At 30.8% G+C, this 21,142-nt stretch overlaps 2 protein-coding genes across 6 annotated transcripts in view; one reads left to right on the forward strand and one right to left on the reverse strand.

Moving 5' to 3' along the window:
- Positions 1-3,842: 3,842 nt before the first annotated feature.
- Positions 3,843-14,562, reverse strand: LOC118043505 (signal peptide peptidase-like 3). 2 transcript variants are annotated; one of them, XM_035051519.2, is made up of 14 exons: positions 14,268-14,562; positions 14,024-14,182; positions 13,700-13,811; positions 13,470-13,589; positions 12,846-13,030; positions 11,058-11,237; positions 8,815-8,849; positions 8,554-8,710; positions 7,864-7,917; positions 7,696-7,788; positions 5,444-5,586; positions 4,882-4,952; positions 4,293-4,376; positions 3,843-4,183 (listed from the first exon to the last, which is right to left on the reverse strand). In XM_035051519.2, the coding sequence occupies exons 1-14, from the start codon at positions 14,421-14,423 to the stop codon at positions 4,083-4,085; spliced, it is 1,650 nt and encodes a 549-aa protein (XP_034907410.1). In that variant the 5' UTR covers positions 14,424-14,562; the 3' UTR covers positions 3,843-4,082. The 2 variants fall into 2 exon arrangements, with proteins under 2 accessions (XP_034907410.1, XP_034907416.1); XM_035051525.2 differs by having other exon boundaries at positions 12,873-13,030; positions 14,268-14,561.
- Positions 14,563-19,327: 4,765 nt separating this feature from the next.
- Positions 19,328-21,142, forward strand: part of LOC118042659 (prolyl 4-hydroxylase 1) — a 10,733-nt gene continuing 8,918 nt past the window's right edge. For 2 of the 4 annotated variants that reach the window (XM_073407627.1, XM_073407626.1), the window contains exons 1-3: positions 19,330-19,543; positions 19,684-19,731; positions 20,888-20,956. In XM_073407627.1, the coding sequence (XP_073263728.1) occupies positions 19,480-19,543; positions 19,684-19,731; positions 20,888-20,956 (181 nt within the window). In that variant the 5' untranslated portion in view covers positions 19,330-19,479. Of the gene's footprint in view, positions 19,544-19,683; positions 19,732-20,887; positions 20,957-21,142 lie in introns of all 4 variants that reach the window. The other 2 variants (XM_073407629.1, XM_073407628.1) reach the window with 2 other exon arrangements.

A 21,142-nucleotide genomic window follows, 5' to 3' on the forward strand; every position in this document is an offset into this window, starting at 1 on the left:
GAAATAACAACTCCTCACCAATCAAGCAAAAAAAAGATTGATAAGAAATGGGATTCCTATATTTCAAATTAGGTAAATATGCATGCATATCATTTAGACTTTGAAACATTGAACAATGTGTTTTGCAAATTTCACAAGAGAAATCTCTGATAGGATTCATTAAAAAGGGAGGCCATCTCAAAATGACCAAGAATTGAAAAATGCTTTTAAAAAAAATTTTCACTTTGAGAAATTTTTGACCTGGGCAAACCGCCTATGAGATTTAGATCACCTAGAAAATTTTTGTATTTTTTAATTAAGTAGGTCACCCATTACAGTAAGAACCTTTGATTTTTGACCTGGGCAGGCCGCCCATGAGAATTAGACCACCTGAAAAATCTTTGTATTTTTTAATTGAGTAGGTCACCCATTACAATAAAAACCTTTGATTTTTTACCTAAACATGCCGCTCATGAGAATTAGGCCACTCAAAAAATCTTTATATTTTTCAATTGAGAAAGTCACACATTATAATAAAAACCTTTAATTTTTTCACCATCAGGCAAGTCGCTTGGAACAATTAGACCACTCATGAAATTCTTTGCATTCTTCACCATCCGGCAAGTCGCCTGAAACAACTAGACAACTATAAGATGATAGGGGTAATTTTCTTTATATTTATTTTTAGGAAAAATTACCTTAAGCATCCTGTGGTTTACTCCGAACTTACACTTTGTCTATGTTATTTTGTAAATTATAGAAAACATCCTTGGTCAATAAAAAATTTCTAATAATGTCAAATGACTCTTAAACTAATCACATATATATATTATATATCACATAGACCCAACAAATAACAAATACACAAACCCATTCTCTCTCTCTCTCTCTCTCTCTCTCTCTCTCTCTCTCTCTCTCTACACTTATTGTTTCTAAACAAAAGCTCTCTAGAATTTGTACAAATCCTAGCTTAATTGAACCTAAAGTTCTACAAAATCAAAGTTTAGGAGCTTCGTAGTTGATTCTCTTTATATCCAGGTGTTTGTTCGTGTCATTAAGTTGTGGAGTTTCTTTTATGTGTTGTTATGAAAATATGTCATCTCACACTTGTTTTCTTGAATCGATAAATCAATAATTAAGTTAGTTAAAACTATATCTTCTTTGTATACAAGTTAAGATCTAATGTCTTGTCCATCAAGTTCAACTACTATTTGCACTGTGAAAATTTTTTTTTTACTAAGTATTCTTAAAAACTCGATCTTTTTCATAAAAAGAAATAGACTTTGAGGTTTGACAAGGCTTATGTTTTCGTTAAGCAACAAACCTATGAAGCTAAAGTTGCTCTAATTGGAATTGGCATTAAAGGAAGGTACTTAAAAAGTTTTTCTCATCAAATCTGAATTCTAGGTTTCGGCTTGTTTGGCAATGTTTATCTTATTTTTGTTTAACTTTTGTGTTTTTTTGGTGTTTCAGTGAAATTGGCTTTAGGTTCTTTAAGAGATTCAAGGTTGCTCTTTTTCTTGTCAAAGTGCTTCTATAAACTACTAAGGTGTTCTGCAAATTAATGATCTTTTACTAAAAAGTCATATTATTGAATTTGCTTATTGTTGATTTAGATTTTGACCTGGTAAAAGGAATTCAATTGTGAATTTGCTCATCTATTCAATCAGAGACATTATTTAACTTGATTTTGACTCAATTTCATCTCCTGAGTAGCTTCAATACGAGAAATGTGGTTTTGATTGTGTCTCAATTATTAAATGTATTATATATTCGTGTTTCACTTTTAAATCTTTGTATGTTTTGGTTATAGTGATACTAATTGCATTTTCATTATTTTTATGTATTAGGGGTTGTTCAGACATTAAATAAAAAATAATGACAAACCTATAAATAGTTGAAACTTTTTTGTTGACTTCTTTTTTGGCACCATTTAAAGTGTTATAAAGATATAAAGTTCAGGATGCTTTATGCAATTTACAAAATAATGGTTTTTCTTTTAAACCATGTTTGATCAAGGTTGGTGATTTTTTTTATTTGGTTTAATTTTTTTTAATTTTTTTGACTAATTAAAGGATATTTTTGGGGTTAGAAATAGTGTTATTTTTTGTTGAACTTTCTTTTTTAGATCATGGTAGATTTTTATTTAAAAATATTTTAATATAAAAGACATGTTTTTGCCAAAATAAAAAAAAATAAATGAATAAGGAGTTTTGACTAAAGAAATACCTTTTTCTCATGAATTTAAATTATTAAAATTCTTATGAATATTTATTTTAGTTACTCTAATTTTTTTATTGAAAAAATCATGTAAATAAAAAGACTTGTTTCATCAAAAATAGAAAAAAAAAAACATAAATAAGAAATGAGGATTTTGACTACATAAATATATTTTTCTTCCACAATTTAAATTCTTAAACTCTTTTTAAGCTAGTATTTTTTTCAATTTTATCCAACATTAATTATTTATTTCTTAAATCTTATCTACATTTTTTAGTTGAACCCGAGGTCAGTTGAGACCTGATCAAGACCCGTTTAAGAAGAGAATACAAAAAGAAAAAAAAAAAGTGGAATTTTCAACCGGGTTAGCATGGTTAGATTTACAGGTTAGCACGGGTCAATACCATCCCATTTTTTCATTTCACTCCTTGGATTTTTTTTATGATTTAATACATTCACAAACTATTGTTTAACATTTGAATTAAGGTAAAGTATGGGCTAAAACGACAATGATGACATTAATTATTTTTTTAACTATATCGCTATTTTAACAAGATAATGCAAGACTTTGGATTTTGACATGGCTAGCAGTGGAAGCGGGGCCCGAACCTAGTTTTGTATTCTAAATAATAAGATTCAGTTAACGTGTAGCTCCCCAATGTCATCTGACCGATTCTTTTTGTACACCATTGCTTACTATCATCGCATGGTAAATAAATAAATAAAAGTGATAAAGCCAAACCAAATCCATGAGCAACCCTAAAAAAAAATAAAAAAAGTCTGGCTGATTGGACGCCTAAGAAAGTGTTCAATAAAGAAATTTGGTTCGGCAATTTTAAAGAGAGGAGTCACCATCATGGATGATAGGAGAGATCATGTGTATGTATGCATGTGTGTATGAAGAACACACCATGGAACAAAAATAATCAATTATTAACAGCACTAGCTAACGTCAACGACATCCATCCTAGTCTTTAAATCTGTACCAGGCAAAAATTGCATTATTCTATCATATGGATAATCCTAGGTTTCCCCTGGTTATCCTGAAAAGTTGCACTGCTGTCTGAATTGATTACATGCATGAAATCCATCCTCCCATCACAAGATAAATCAATTTCTATATATCACAAGATTGTGTTAGGATATATAATTGTGTTTAAATTAATTTTTGATATTTTATAAATTATAAAAAAAATATTAGATATATCAGATTGAGCTAATTTTTTCATGGATATATATATATATATATATATATATATATAGAGGTTAAAAATACACATTTAGAAACGAATCATTGCACCTCTAAAATTAAATCTGTTTTAATTTTCATGCATTACATGTCATCAAATTCCAGTTACCTTCATCTTTCTTTCCTCTAGCAAAGAGACAAATATTCCCACGATAAAAATCCTAACCTGCCACCCATCTCGTGATATCGATTTCTTAATTTTTTTTACTCATTATCAAATGTTATATCAGATTATATAATTTAGAAAATTACAGATGAGCTAGTTTTTTTTTTTTTTTTTTAACACTGCTACTCCACCCCTTCCATTTCTTCCCAGGTACAGCACAACGGTTTGAACAACATCTTGATGGCTCCAAACGGGAACAAAACACCAGGAAAACAAATTAAACGACGATTTTCTCCATCATACATGTTACAATATATTATGACTGGCAACAAATGTAGGATTACATGCACAAGAATAAGTTACGATGGAATATGTCAAGGAAAAACGCAGTGAGACGTTTAGACACTTGTACTAGTGTATCCATGTCACCATATTAACCTGAGATTGTTATTAACAAGAATTGTATGAAGTCGGCTACCTTATGGCATAATTCAGGTGTTTAAAGTGTAATTTCCCTTGCATTTGGCTTCAGGCCAAGCCAGATGAAGCCCTTGATGAAGCATCTTCAGAGCTATAATGCCAGAGGTCCTTCAGCTCTCCCCGCACGAGACCCAATAGGATACAAAGTCCTGATACCAAAGTGAACAGGAGCAGAGTATTACGATGAGCACATAAGGTTATTTTGAATAGCAAACCATGATACATCTGTCCAGAATGAAAATGCAGTCATCCAATTACCTAGAGTGCAAGGAACAAGGTAGAGGAGCGCAGGTTGACCATGCCCATCCATTAGATATAAGCCCAGGTACGTGAGGAAAAGACCTGAAATAGGAAAATCAGTGTCAAGAAGGAGACATAAATATCTTATCCACCCCAACCACTTGACTTAAATATTAAAAACAAATGACATAATTACAGTATTGTTTACAGGTTTATGGATTTCAGTGGCAATTTCTACAATCAGTTGCAGATACAGAAAACACTCTATATGTCAGTGCTTAAATATCAAAGACTTCGGGTGCTTGGCATTGTTGCAAAGACCTGATTTGGACAGGACTGAAATCTGAATCTGGACACTCAGCACTCACAGGAAATTTCTAGCGGCAAAATACTGGGGTGTGAATTTTGACTAGCACTATTAAATTGGTAAACTATGATTAAAACCTAATTTGTATTTGGAATAATAAAAAGATAGGGACAAAAAACAAAAGGGGAAAGGTTACCCTGTTGTGTAGTGCTTTCATTGATCAAAATAACAATGTATAGAAAGTGTCGGACAAAAGTGCAACTGAATTAAGATCAAAAAATATTCTGCAAGAATGCTCACCAACTCCATAGCCAATTGTTAACCAAAGAAAATATCCATTTGCTATACCCTTCTTGTTTGCTTTGTCGTATCTGAGACAACAGAAAAAATATGAAACATAAGAGAGCAAAATCATAAATTACCATAGAGAATGTCTATTAACAAAAAAATATTAATACTCTATACACGGGTTTTTTTTTTTCCCCCACTGCTCTGCATGACACAAGATCTACAAGGCCTCAAATGACAATCATACAATGCCTTCTTAAAAATGATACACCTCTCAGGTCACATATTTTGATAAGGATCCCTGCCAAATTTTGTGTCTACTAACAAATTGCTGTCCAGATGTCAAAAATCAATCTCTTTCAGCATCAGGAATCGAAGGAATATAGATATTAGAAGAATTAAATAGAACTTAACACATTCTGTATGGAAGATGAAAAAAAGATTTCCTATAGATGTCTACTAAATCTATCCATATATTTTATGAGAGGATTGCATGCCTTTTCACTACTGTATATTTTCCACTCATTGAGGATTGTATCTACAGAAGTAAGCTGATTTGAAGTTAGGACACTACCTGAAAGCAAATGATACAAGCAAGCCAGGAAAAAGAATGTCACCAAATCCAATCATGTCATAACCACCCCACTCGTCAGCAAATCGAGGAATTCTTAAAAGCATCGGAATAGTTTCCCCGCCACTGTTGTCACCTCGAGCAACCTAAAGAAAGAGAAGATAACTTAATACAAAATTCCATCAGTAATAAACTCTACCAAATCCACCCATTTATGTCCCATCAGAGTTCTCCAAAAACGTCTACTGTGGAGGCAGATGTATTTGTCAATTTTAGTTTTTTTTTTAAATAGAAGACCAAAGAGAAAATGGCACAGAACTGAAATAAAATTTGTAATATTTTTACAGAATCAGAAGTGCTTCTTTAATGACAGTCTTCATGTATCTAGGATGCTGTATTGACAAGTAGCATTTTTACAGAATCAGAAGGGATTCTTCAATGAATGTCTATGGGTATCAAAGATGCTGTATTGACTAGGGGGGGGTGCTGTATTCACTGGTCTTCATTTCTACTCTCTTAACTTGTCTATAATAAGTCACATTAGATGCTGTACTGACAGGATTGCATTTAGGCACTGGCAACTCCAAGAAAAAGGAAGCGATGGCAGAAAAATGGGCGCAGCGTAAGAATTTTAGACAACTGTGTGAAGAACTTGAAGAAGAAAAGAAGGGAGAGGAATGGAGAATTTCTGCAACTGAGTTCTAAAACAGATAAACAGCAAAAAGAGGAAAGGAAAGGAAAAGAAGGGCAAATGTAGGGGTGACAGAAAAGAAAATACAAAGGGTTGTGCTTTCCAAGGGCAGATACCTTAGTAGCAAACATTAGCTTATGAATTCACCAAACAAACTTACCTCATCAACAAGATGTTAATTCGCAAACACACACACAACAACACCTAGCTGCAGTAACTACTTTGAAAGAAACTACACATCAGCCTAATATATCAGTCATAAGAGGCTCAAAGAGCACATTTGTTACTAGAGTATTATCAGATCTCTGGAGACTGCTTGAAATGGACATTGTTACAATTTGAAGGGGATCAGAATAGTATCTGGTAAATCATCTAAATATCTGTTAATAATTTTTCACCAAGAAAAAAAAATCATTGGCAGTATACAGGATACATCAATCAACAGATGAAACAAAAATCTGTAGATCATATTCTTATTTGCTATTCCTTTGCCCAAATCAAAATTTTAATTTCCAATTTCAATTCCAGCATCTCAAGCATGTTGCTGTTGTTCATGCCAGTACACTTGCTTTTTCAATCACACAGCTTAAGCAAAATTTGATAGGCAGATTATAATTCCTGTAATTACTTTGATATTGATAGGCTTATCAAGAATGATAATACCAAGATTTTTCTTCTCCACAAAGTACAACTCAACGCAATTCAACTAAAACTCAAATCAACAGGACATTTTATCTCCATTTAGTCATGTTTAAGGCCACATACTTTCTAAGCTAATACAGCATCTAATCAATTTTCACCTTTTCAAGTGAAGTCATTTTACATCTACCTTTTTCATTCTCTTAAGGACATTTAACTACAATCCAAGCACTCTTCCATGCTATGTTGTAACATGACCAAACCATCTCAAAAAGTCCTTCCCCAACTCTTCCTTGACAAGATCAAGGCCACCTCCAATTTTAATAAATGGACTCATTCTTATCTAGTCTTTTCTTTTATCACTTGATATTTTCATCTTAGTGACACCAATTACAAAGACATGGTGCTTCTCCACTGCCTAACACTCACTGCTATTAAGCAGGGCAGGCATAGACACAGTCTCGTAGAACTCATCAGCCTAACAGACTTTAGGATTCTAGTTCTGTTTCTCAATTCAACCAGACTTTGATTCTATGTGTATCATTTCATCCATATTTTCTTCCTTTCATGTATAATGCAAAGAACAGTGGATTAAACGATCACCCTCACACATTGCACCTCTACTTCTAAAAATCTTACGACACTTTTTGTGCCCCCCTAAACTTTGAATAAGAAATTCACAACTGCTGAACTTTTAAACTCTCCATCTTCTTATGTTGGCTCTACAAACATAGACTTGCCTGCATTTGGTCTCAATGCTTTACATTTTCATATTCCCATCAAAAATATCATTAGGCACTATAACCACAACTTATTGGTCTTTTTCAATGATGTAAAGTTTCCATGCTTAACCTAAAAGCAAGCAATGCAGTGTGAGTTTGAACAACAAAAACAAAAGTGTAGAATATGTAACATTAATGCTTACCGCAATCATAACACTCTGGTGGAATATTATCGGTGACACAAAGACCCAAAAGATGTCATAAACAAATGCGCAACAAAGAAGTACTGTAGCAACCTGAGTCACCATAGACATATCAGATAGGAACAAAGATAACATCAGGAATGCATGACAAAATAAGAGCTTACGAACCTTGATATTAGGTAATCGAGCCACCTGCAAGACAGTTATCATCAAGCAAATGCCCTGAAAACAAGAAAGTCATTATTTGGCAAAGAGCAGGAAGGTAGACATGATCCAGACAATGTACAAACAGCTTCAACAGGTCACGTATAGAATATATTGCACCAAACCACTAGATAGTAAGCATTAAGTGTATATGGGTTCTTTTATTTGCCTTTCAGCACATTCTGGCAGTAAGATGCCTAACACAGCCTGAAGCCATGAAATACAGTGGCTTCAAGGTTTCTGGGCAAGATACTGTCTGTTTACAATAATAAAAAAGCAAACAACAACAGATTCTAAATCAACTCTGGTGAAAATTAAGAGTAAGATCTAAACTCCACATCGTTTTGTTTACATACTCAGGAAAGAAATATTTAAAACCATAACATAATAAGCATAGTCCTGAACAAAAACTTCAGCACATTCTTTATGCAACGAAAATGGACAGAAAATGGTTTCTAGATATTTAATTGTGGATATAAATAATCCACAGTATAGACCAGGTACATCAACCAGATATGCAGCTGCAACTTGCACAACAAGACTTGATAGTCTTTCTAGGAGCCTAGTCAAACTTAACAACTGAAGTTATTTCCATATAATAACAATGGGTCAATAACCTAAACTTGTTTGCATGTATTAATAAATGAAACTTACAAGAATATCTTGTCCAGCCCATGAATATGAAGCTTGTCGATTTATAGCCCACACAGTGGCAAATACCACACAGCAGATTAATACAAGAAGTGAAAAAAGAGAAGTTTCTCCAAAAAGAGGTAAATTTAGTTTCTTCCGCCCACAGTTTCTGCATATTCTGCTCAAAATATATATAAAAAATGAGTTATATGAATGTAAAGGATAACAGAAAAGCCACTAGTTCACAAGATGAGCAGTGCAAGAAAATAATTGTCAGTATACCTTAAAATCACTGTTGTTATGCAATTATGCATCCCCTGAGGAAAAAGAAAATACTTGAATAAGCACGAAGCAGAATTTGTTGCCACTCGTTAAAGATGCTGTCAAAAATTAAAAGTAAAAAAATGTGTAGAGATCATTTTTAATACCCCAAAAAAAAGATATTTTATTAATGAAAGAAGGAAAAGAATAATTAAAAGGGACACCATCCTCCCAGATAGCAAAAAGAAACACCTAGTTTAAAATAATAAAGCACTCCAATCCCATTGCATATCTGCTAAAGAAGTGCCTCCTTATGTATCTGCTAAATATGAGAAGAATAAATGGTTTTAATTGAGTTTGTATGCACTTTATGATTAAGATTAAGTAGGGAAAAGGACTTGGCACCATTTTTCCATTTGTTGTTCTTTTTCCTTTTCGGCCAAGTCAGAACCTAGTTTCATTTCGCTTACTTGCACAGAAAGGCATGGAAACAGATCCCTCCACATGCATGCAGAAATGTAGATAGACATGAACATGTGGTCTTCTCTGTCATCAGCTCCTTTACGACTGGCTTGCAGACTTGTTAAAAAGCCTAACTAGATATTCAAATGTAAGAGACTGTTTAAGAAGGCCAAAACTCACTCCTAAAGGCACACTTGATGATGGTTATGAAGGATTGTTAAACATACCAGTTTGTGTTAATAAAATATGATGGTGGCCAAAACCTGTTTTCTTTACAAACTGCCAGATATGCTTATGTAAAGATGTCCCACCATATCTACTTTACCCAATCCAGACAGAAAAGGGCCAAAAACTTAAGAAAGGGGAGTTGACACAAGGTACGGAAAGAAACACTCCAATGGACAGAGCCCGCATCACTAATGAGCCTATCAAGCAAAGCACAATACAAATGAAATTCTTGGCTTTAGCAAAACTTGGTGAAGACTGGGCTATTACAATGCTAAGTTAGTAAGCCTACAGAGTCCATTCTTCTTTCCAGCCACATTTTTAAGGCTATGTTTGTTTCCCGGAAAATGGTTTCCGGAAAACCACTTTCCAAACTTTCCTGTGTTTGTTTGTCATTAGAAAAGTTGGTCAACGGAAAACACTTTTCAGTCAAAGGAAAATTTGGCTTGGTTTCCAGGAAAGTGTTTTCCTCAAAAATTTAGACAGAAAACACTTTCCGAAAGTTGTGAAAAACTTAAAAATATCATATTATTTGCTGATTATATCAAATTTGGTCCTCAAACTTTTGATTGCTATATATATTTTGTTTTGAAAATTTATTTTTCAATTTCATCTCTTAAAATTTAATATTTATATTAACTTTGGTCCTTATTTTTATAATTGTTATTTGCTTTTTCCTTATCATTTTTTTATTGAAATTTTTTATCTATCAAATTTGGTACTCATTCTTTTGATTGTTACTTATTTTATTTTGAAAATAATTTATGAAATGTGAATTATTATTATTTTAATTTCTTCATCTTTTTTTTTTTTTTTTTAGATTTGATCTCTATTATTTTGATCATTATTTATTTTTATTTGAGATAATTTATGAAATTATTTTTTTTTTTTCAATTTCATTCTCATTCAACTTTTTGATTTGTAAGATTTGTTTCTTATTATTTTAATAAACTTGAGAAAAATAAAACATTAATAAGTTATTTTCTAGCTCATTTTCCATGACACAACCAAACACTGGAAAGTGTTTTCCAACTTATTTTCCATTACACTACCAAACATCGGAAAATAATTCACTTTCCCGGAATTCACTTTCCAAAAGGAAACTACTTTCCAGCAAACAAACATGGCCTTAAATCTAATGTATAAATAATAGGTAACTTAGTTCTGGTAGACAAACCAGGGTTTCTAAAATGAAAAGGTACAAGTTATATGTGTCCAATGCAATATAACATGCATTGCCCACATGTCAGCTAAGTGTTTAGAATCCCAAAAGAGAAGATATGTACATTTCAAAAAGAAGGTAACAACATAAATGTGCCAAGAAAATGGAAAACGCAATTGTGTATCTTGAAACCATGGGTGGAGAAGTGGAAGTATGATGCAAGGAGTTAAACTGACCATGTACAGCTTCAGATACACCATATCATGTGTTTATGTCTATTATTCTTTTAAAAAAGGTACCACTCCCAAACAACAAGGTAAAAATTACAGCTTGAATTTTTCAGTTAGAGCCCATCAAATATAAGTACTTGTTCAACACTTTAATATTAGAAATTCCCCAAAGGATAAATTTGTACCTCAATACCACCAATGCAGAAGAGTACAATCAGCAGCCAGACAAACCAGCTTGACATGAAGAAGTAGAGAAGCAACAGAAATGCAGAAGCTGTTATCACAAAAACAATTGCACTCTTCACATTAATATCAATGACCTCTTTCTCAGTGTCATCTTTGAATGCTGAGGCGTTGGAAGTTTCCTAGCCAAAGTAAGGAGGGAATATTCAAATACTGCTCAGAAAGCATAACTAAACAATAACAGGAGAATTTAAAAAAGAAAACAAGAAGGAATATACATGCATACACCTTACACACATGCATGCGTGTGTGTCCAGACATGTAAAAGAGATCAAGAACATAACAATAACAAAGGGCAAGTCAACGTTCATGAAGATTTTGAAACAGGGAGTGGAAATAACCATCTCTCATTATACTCGTAGGTGAATTGTTACAAGTATCTAAGGTGTTCAGGAAAGTTTTGAGAAGTAACTGTGATACCATTGCTGTCAACATTTTTGCAATTTCTAGTTGAGCCTTTCAATTTTAATTTATCCTGGTCAAGCATCTAAACTATGTAAAAGTTTATAATCAAATACATTGTTCCATAATAACCCTCAGTTTCTAATCCAACTGACATGTTAGTGGTTAAAGAATATGTGCGGAATATTGTACTTGGTTGGAAACTTTAAAATAATTCAAATACTGACAAAGAAAAAAGAAAATTAAAGTTGAAACACTCAAATAGAAGGTGCAAAAAATTAAATAACTAAAAAAGTCTTATAATTTCATTTCCCAAGCTCTTGACCAGCAATAATGCCAGACTAGAACTGTTTGGGAAACCATTTGCAGTGAAAGCCAGCTAACACTGTGCATAGGGCACAAAAAATGAGTATACTAAGAAAGGAGAACTTAGCATACACCTGAAAAAGAATTGGGCTCAGCAAATAGGGAGATTGAGAAACTTGGTTCCACAGATAAATATGGCATACTGAGAGGCAGGCTGGAAGTGTTCTTCTTTGTATGAGTGGAACAGACTAGATGTGATTGGAAACTAAAATAGGATGTTAAATAGAGTGATTCCCATTTCATCCAGTAAAGTTCAATTCAACAACAGAACAATAGGTTCTTTTTTTCTGGAAGCACCTCTTATGCTTTCCTTCTTTTTTGGATCCATTGAATCAAAGTATACTCATTGGGTTGTTTCTGACAAATGATATTTTTTACAGAAGCATATCTGACAAGCATAAATGAAAAGATGAAAGACATCTTGACAGTCCATTCATTTGACAAGTCCTAGTTACTTGTTCCGATGAATTATCCATATGCATTTGAAAGTTAATTTCAATGGGTAAACACTATCTTACAGCTCATTATCAAAGTGTCTTGAAAGAATAAGAAAAACAAATTGATATGTATAAAGTAGTTTGATGTAAAAAAATATAAGAAATTCTAGAAATCAAGAATGATTGGCAAATACAACTTCCAAAATGTAATAGCAGATCCCCCTAAATGTGATTCACAATGCTTAGATTCATCCTGGATGACAGAAGAATTTAACATGCTTTGATTTATAAAAAAAAAACCTCTGGGCGGGAATATATAGAGTCCAAATGTCTATCACAACCATTTATTCTCGCCTGATAAACAAAGGCTTTCCGAGTCACACTAGTTACAGGTCGATTAACTGCTATAAGTTATTTTTGTAATGATGTCAATCTAGCTAAACACTCAACATCACAAAGACAGGGAAAAAAGAAGAGTAGAGATAAAAAAACAGGAAGAAAAATGCCAGCAACTTGAGGGCATACTTGAAGAAAATAAGAGTGCACATTAACCTTTGGTGACAATTCATTATACCGCTCATTGGTCTCCTCTGAAGCAGCTATCTCAGACCAAACTGAAGCACAGACAACTGTTCCGACAGCCATAATCCAAAGAAATATCACTGACAAATCCACTGGAGGACGAGCAGGTGCATAGAACAGAAGCTCAACTGAAATATGAAATCCATATAAACAATTAGTAGTAATACGCATTCTGTCTGTGTTGAGTGTGGGCCTCGTGATGGAGGAAGAGAGAAAGAGAGACTACAAGTTGTTGTCCAGATTTGAAGGGTACAAAAAAGCTAAAACATGTGTACTCTCATGCTTGATTCAATTTATTGATTATGCTTCTGTGCAATCATTGACATTATATATAGAAGAAATAAACATATTATAGTACTCGTGCAAGGCCTAAACAAGACCTCCTTTATTCCATCTTTTTCTACCTGATTAGTGATCTTCACCCATCACTTCACTTTCCTATCTAACTCATACCTACATGCAGCACAGAGAATCGTGGCTTCTTCTGAACATGTAATGGTGAAAGAAAAAGGCATATTTATCACAAGCATGGCAAAGAACGACAAAACTGTTAAAATCAATGCTCACCTTTCTGTCCATCCACAATAGATTTGTTCAGAGATTGACCTCCTGACTTTGGAATCAAAACAGCAGGGATTGAAATATCTTGAGCTGAAGTGCCCTTTTCACACCCCATCTCAGCAAGCTCTACAAGAATAAATTCAAATACAGACAGAAAACAAAAATGACAATCACTTCAAAAGGAAGAGGATAAATTACCAACTCCCCAGCATTCCAACAACTTAATAAATTACAACCTTCTTTGTCATTTATCACCAACAGGGCTGCTGCACCTCCAGACTGTGCTACTTCAGCCTTCGTTGTGAAGTCACAACCACCGCGCACTGCCATGGCAATAGAACCAGATAGCTACAGAACACAGAAAAAGAAAACCATACCATCCTTTACAATTTATTGACGAAGATAATTCGACGAAACTATGACAACACACAAACCCCTCATAGTTTCATCATACAAAACCTTGTGACACCAAGTACATTTCCTTGGAAGTAGTGAGATAAGATAAGTTCAATCAAAAGCAAGATAAAGTACACATAAGCCAGAGAAAGAGTAGTAAGAACCTTGGAGGAAGAAGGCGAACAGCCATTTAATGGATTAGAGAAAACAGCCGTCAATCTGTAACTATTCTTCTCCTCTTTTGGCAGAAAAGCCCCAAATCTAGCAGTTATTCCAGCAAAAGTTTCGCCTTCAACACCATTAGCCCAGTTCTTAACCTTGACCTGCAACATTTCAAAATCTTGGGTAAGAAAAAATAAATTCAACACAGAGAATCGGAAAATGGGAAAGAAAATTGATAATAGGAACCAAATTGTAAGGATGATCGCAGCCGGGAAATTTGGGGGAATCGCCGTCGTGAGAAGCTTCCTCGGCGAATGAGAGACCAATCAGAAACAAGAAGCAAAAGAGGAGGATTGCGTGAAGAGAGCAGCTTCTTCTCCTTCTTCTAGAAGGAAAAGCCATGGCTGTGGATCGAAATGGAGAGAGATATTGAATCAAGAGAGATGGAGAGGGTAAGAGAGCATTTTCTTTCTTTTTTCTCTCTTTTTTTCTTTGGCGATGGGAAAAATAATGCAAGTGGAGAACGTCAGGCAGTTCGCGTGCACACGACTCGAGCAGGTAATTGTTTTAATAAAAAAAAAGTATTTTAATGGGATTTTAGAATTTCTAAATATTTAATTGGAAATTAAAAGTAAATTATAATAACACTGTTTAGATGTTATCATGGACATGGATATTTTAGCCAATGATTGGAGGTCTCTTTATTACCTAATCAAGATGAGAGCTAAGCAAATAATTAGTTGTTTATTTTGGAAATCCTAATTTCTTGAGATTTTTTATTTTTTTGGTTTGTGGATTTTATTGGTACCAGGTATCGTAGAGAGGCTAGTTTTTTTTATTTATTTTTACTATATATAAAAAAGATGTTATAAGATTATAAAGAGTATTAAAAAAAAATTAAAATTAAAAAAACTTATTTTGTGTTTAAAAAAATATTTTAGAAATCCTCTTTTGTAGCTGAAATGCTTTAGTTGACTAATTACATGTTTTGGAGTATAATTGTAATTGTTTTTTTAAAGTGTTTTTCATTTAAAATTTTATTTTTAATTTTTAAAAAATTATTTTAGACATCAACGCATCAAAATAATTAGAAAGCACTAAAAATATATTAATTTAAAACAAAAAAATAAAAAAATTTAAAATTTTTTTAAATGTGCTTTTGTAACGCAAAAATAAAACAAAAAAGACTATAAAAATGGATAAAATTGTTGTTGAGTGTTTAATTTACTATTTAATTTCAGTGATTATGACAATATTCCTTTTTTATTTTTTTTAGTTTTTAAAATTTTAATATGTTTATTAAATAGTAAATGAGTGCGTTAAAGATGTTCCTGTATATTATTTTATGTAATTTTTAAATATTTTTATAATTTTATGTTATCTTAGGGTTACTGTAACTAGTCCAAAATATAATATCAATGTCAATACAAGTTTCTGTATGATTTATCATAAATTTCAAAAATTTTCTCTTTTTTTTCTATGTCACATCATCAATAAATTATAATCAATTAAATTACATAAGGTATTTAAAAAAAATCACCTGTATGGTATTATGGTGTTAATTGTATCCAAAAAATCTAAATTCTATCCCTTAAGTTATTTAAAAAGAAAAGGAAAATAAAGAAGACAGGGTAAGAAAATTCCACGTAACCCAGTTCAATGGCATCCTGCATGCCCGCAATAGAATCACTGAGATAAAGTGGATGGTCAAAATCATTTATAAGATGTTTTAGATCAATTTTTTTACCATAACTAAATTAAATTATAATATTTAATTTCAATTTAAATGATAAATGAATTAATTTAAAAATTATAACAATTTTATTTTTTATATTACCCTTGTAATTTTGATATTGTTTCATCTAACGTTTCTAAAATAACAAATATATAAGAGTGCAAGGCAAAATTAGTAAACTGTAGGTAACCGATACATCATGAGCTTCGGATAATGCTATATCATTAACAAAACATAATACAATACTTGTTGTGGTCAATAAAATCATAAAATACTATTTATCAAAATAGTATTTTTTAAAATATTTTATTGTTCAACAATTTTTTTTTAGTTTTTTTTTTTCAATAATTTATTCTAATATTAAGTTGCCTTGAAGGTCATGTTTTGTAAAAAAATTTCTATTCAATCTTGGATTTAATATTTTTTCTAATTTTAATTTTTGATATTGAATATATTTAAAGTGAAGCTTTATAGTTTTTTTTTTATTTGTTTTTTATAAACCTATCTTGATCTTGTGGATTAAATTGTAGATTTAATAGATTAATACGGGTTAATTTCAGTCATATTTTTTACTTGCTGTTTTTAAATAAATTTTTTTCTCATAATTTCATCTTTAAATATTAGATTGGTTGAAAATTCAACTTCGTAATTTTTTAAATTTCTTTTTGTAATTTTCACTAGAATAATATTTTTTTCAATTTTTTCTCGGAACAACCCAATTTTCATTTTTATTTAGTTTCTTTTTTTAATTTCTTCAATGTCATGTTCTATTAAGAATTGTGTTTTGTAATTTTTTTAATTTATTTTTCTTTTGGTCTCATAGAGTTATTGTTGTTTTTTTTTCTTGATTTTAATCTTTGATATATATATATATATATATATATATATATTATATATATATATATATTGCTTTATATGAATTCATCATGATCTCGTGATTTAAATAACAATTTTAATAGGTTAATCCGGGTTTAACTTAGGTTATTTTTTTTGCTTTTTTTTTATAATTATTTTTTTATTTCATCATTTAACAACATGTTGGTTGAAAATTAAGTTATGTAATTTTTTTCAATTTTTTTTTACAGAGTTATCTTGATTTTATGATTTAAATTGCATGTTTTTTTAATTAGGTTTATTGTTTTTTTCTCAAATTACTTCATGTAGAGTTATCTCAATAACATGAATATAGTTTTTTTTTTATTTCAACCTTCAAATTTGGATCTATTGGTAATAGAGTTTCGTGGTCTTTTTTTATTTTATTTTTATGAAGTTATATTAGTCTTGTTAACCAATTTGCGGGATTAACATGTTAGCCGAGTTGACTTAGGTTTTTTATTTTCTACTTTTTTTAATTAATTTTTTTATTTCATCATTTAACATTGGATTTAATAAAAATTAGGCTTTGTATTTTTTTTTTTTGCATGCTATATAGGCTATTATTATATCATTACCCAAGTTGCGAGTTTGACGAGTTAATCAAAATTAATATGATTATCTTTTCTTGTCCTTTTTTAATTTAATATTTGTTTCGATTTCTTTCTACAACATTAAATTGATTATGAATTTGGTTTTTATAATTTATTTTAATTTAATTTTTACAGGGTTTATCATTGTCTTATAATTTTTGTCATAAAATTGACAAATTAATTTGAGTTCATCTAATATATCTTCGTTTTAATATTTTTTTAAAAAATATTATTCAATATATTGTCATATTAATACTAAAAAAATATCATTTAATATACATTATATTTTGAGTTAATTAATTTTTCTATTAAATGTTTTTTTATATTAAAAAAATTAATTCCAAACATAACACAAGTTATCAACTATAACTAATAAGAAATAATAAAAAATTTAGCTAAAATGCAATATTCAAGGATAATTAATAAGTATACAAGATATATAAACAAGGTACATTAGGTATTTATTCCTTCTCCAAGATATGACCTAAAAAATATATTTTTATAATGATTTGAAATAAGTATAAAAACAAAAATCAATTAAAAATACTAAAACAACTCAATTCTTTTACTTTTAAATAAATAATTATTGATTTTTTTTATATAAAAAAACCCTCAAGCAACTACAATTGCTAATCTCATCACTACAAATCCCACTTGTCCTCACCCACGGTATTTGAAAGCATAATTATTAAATATGATTCCTTTTTAAAGTGTATTTTATCTAAAAATACATCAAAATGATATATATTTTTATTTTTTTAAAAAAAATATTTTTAAAATCAGCATATCAAAATTATTTGAAAAACACCAAAAACATATTAATTTAAAGTAACGAAATAAAACAAAAATTAACTTTTTTTTTTAAAACGATTTTAAAACATAAAAACAAACAAAGTCGGGAATCTTGAGAGGCATTCATTTATTAATCCGACACATCATATTCTTTTCAGATAAAATAAAAAACATGATATTTTAATTTTCAACTACATTTTACGGCATGTTTCAAGTATCTTTTTTTAAAAAGTAACATTAACTAAAACCTTATATTAATTGAATTTAGTTTTTATAACTAACATTCTATATTTATCCAATTGATCGAATGAAATTAATTTTAGCTATTCAATAATTAAAAGATGCTATTTTACTTTAACAATTGGTTTATAAATCTTTGGTTGTATCCAATTTATTGATTTAACCATCCACTGTTATGAGTTTTATTTGTTCTTTTTAAAAACAAGTAATTATATATATATATATATATATATATATATATATATATATATATATATATATATATATAAAAGATAGAAGATGTTTAAGATTGTGATAAAAGTTGTTTTTGAAAAGTGTTTTTTTTTATTATAATCATCCTCCTAACTCCCTTATATGTTATCATGTATTATGAGTTTTTTTTTTTTAAAACAAATAATAATAAAAAATTAAGATAAAACATATTTGAGATTATGGTAAAAAATATTTTTAAAAATGTTTTTTATTGATTTAATCATCTTCCTCACTCCTCGTATATGTTATGTATTATGAGTTTTATTTTATTTTTTAAAAAATAAGTGATGATAAAAGAAAAAAAAAAGATATATCATGTTTTGAAATTGTGATAAAAGTTGTTTTTTAAAAATATTTTTTTAAAATTCATCAAAAATAATATTATTTTATTTTTTAAAATTTATTTTTAATATTAGCAAAATAAAATTAAAAAACTAAAAAAAAAATTAGATTTGAAGAAAAAAAATTCATTCTCTTAAAGACATGATTAAACTACGAAAACAAATATAAAATGAAAAGATATTTGAGAATACGGTAATAATTGTTTTTCAAATATTTTATTTAAAAATATATTAAAAAGATATTTTTTAGAAAATATTTTTAATATCTAAAAAATAAAAAAAATAAAAAAATCATTTTAAATTTTTATATAACAAGGTTTAAAACAACATTTTAAATAATGGCGGCTTGTACGTGGGGTTTACCTCGTACTGTAGACTAAAGTTACTGAACAGCCCACAGGTGGGCAAAATCCGCGCACCCGGATTTCTCGTTAAAAAAGTTACTTTCAATGTTTTAATTAATTTAATTTAATTTAACATAATAATAAAGAAAATGGAAAAGAAGAGCTGCTGCTATATCTGTTCTCAAAAGTCAGCCACACGACCGGCAATCGAAGGAGACCAGAGGAGAAGCTAACTCTCACTCGCTTCTTTCTCTGTCTGCGATCGTTGCGGGGGGAAGACGAGCGGCAATGGCCCCTGCCATGAAAATCGTATTCGGACTCCTAGCTTTTGTCACCGCTGGAATGATCGTAGGTATTATTTTATCTATCTAATCTAATCTAATCTACGATCTCTACTATTTTTGAAAGATTTGATAGATTTTTCTTTTTTCATCAATTATCTGTATAATAAATAGTCTGAGAAAGTTGGAGATCTTGGTTGGGGATTTGCAGGTGCTTTCTTTCAATTAGCATTTATACTAAAGCTGGAAGACTCGTATGGTAATTTTCTTATTTCCTTATATTTTGTTTTTTAAATGTCAATGGAGCATATCATCATCACGTTTGTGTTATAATTTCTTGATTGCTTTTCGACTACGATATCTAACCTTACTGGTAATTAGCTCAGAAGAAACAGTGTGTTTTAACCTAATTGATAATATGGGAAGGAAGGAGTTGCTATTTAATTCTTACCAGGTTTTTTTTATATTGTGTCAGTGAGTGTTGTCCTTTGACTTGAATTTGAGCTATTGAATACCATCAAGGATGGCCATTTCACGTGAACCTGATGGATACCGCCCCAAATTGCTCCGAATGGGTATAAATTTTATAGACCTGATTGGGTTCGGATAAAACCTGAAGGCTAAAAGTTGGGTTTCGAGTTGGGTATGGATGCTAGTATGCCTGACCTGAAACCCGACCCAAAATAAACAAATAACCTTGTAGTTTGAAAAAAATACATGTATACCATGCTAATTATAGAAAGGATATTGCTAAGAGTTAGCAGTCGAAGGGAGTTTGAACCGTGAAGGAATTACTGGTGCGCACAGAGAAGGGGGAGAGAATACAGATGGACTAAATAGTTTTAAATTATAGCATTTGAGTTCAGGTCGGGTTCAGTTATGGGTATCCAATGGGTACTTGAATTCCGATCAGGTTGGGTTTGGTTGTCAAAAATCCATACCTGTTCGGGTTCAAGTTGGATTTGGATAGTTATTTCAGGTTCGGGTGTGGACAGTACAAAACCTAATTCATGGGTATCCATTGCCATCCCTAACTACCATTGAAATCTGGGAGTGTTGCCGGAATTCTTTATGGTTATGCAGGATAAGAACATGACAAAGCACCATGCTGTTGATGCTGGAGCTCTTTGAAAGCAGTTCAGGGGGCATTTGATTTGAGTTTTAGACTCAATCTAAGGTTTCTTCATGAGCACCTAATCTATGTGTTCTATAACATCATTATTTCCGTCATGTTTTATAATTTTGATTTTTGCATCGAAAAAATTAAACAGTGACAGTGGTATTACAAATTAGTGGTTGTGGGGAAATATCTTGGCAGGTCTTGAAGTTGGGTTTCTTGTTCCCTTTATACATGACTATTGTTTAAGAACTAGTCTAATATTGTGGTGTATTTTCTTTTGAACCACTGTATATAGGCACCGAGTTTCCATCATTTAAAAGAGTGCGAAAACTTCAAAGTGATGCTTATCTTCAGTTGCCAAGAGGTTGGTATGGTTCCTATATTCATGTTCACTATCATCTAGAATATAGATAGTTACTCCGCACTGGTAGTTTGCATTACTAGGTCCTGCTTTATTTCAATATGTAGAGGCTGTAATAGGTCTTCATGATTGTAAACCTCTTGTTCTTAATCCAATTTTGTTTGATAAACATCTAAATCATGTGCTTTT

The sequence above is a fragment of the Populus alba genome, chromosome 2, assembly GCF_005239225.2.
Source record: "Populus alba chromosome 2, ASM523922v2, whole genome shotgun sequence".
Classification (NCBI taxonomy): domain Eukaryota; kingdom Viridiplantae; phylum Streptophyta; class Magnoliopsida; order Malpighiales; family Salicaceae; genus Populus; species Populus alba.

Excerpts from the sequence above, each read along its gene's own strand:
- LOC118043505 (XM_035051519.2), bottom strand. The coding sequence starts at position 14,423 with ATGGCTTTTCCTTCTAGAAGAAGGAGAAGAAGCTGCTCTCTTCACGCA. Across the intron at positions 5,587-7,695 it reads ACCAGAGTGTTATGATTGCG|GTTGCTCGAGGTGACAACAG; the intron begins GTAAGCATTAAT and ends CTCTTTCTTTAG. Across the intron at positions 4,953-5,443 it reads CTTGTATCATTTGCTTTCAG|ATACGACAAAGCAAACAAGA; the intron begins GTAGTGTCCTAA and ends CTGTTGTCTCAG.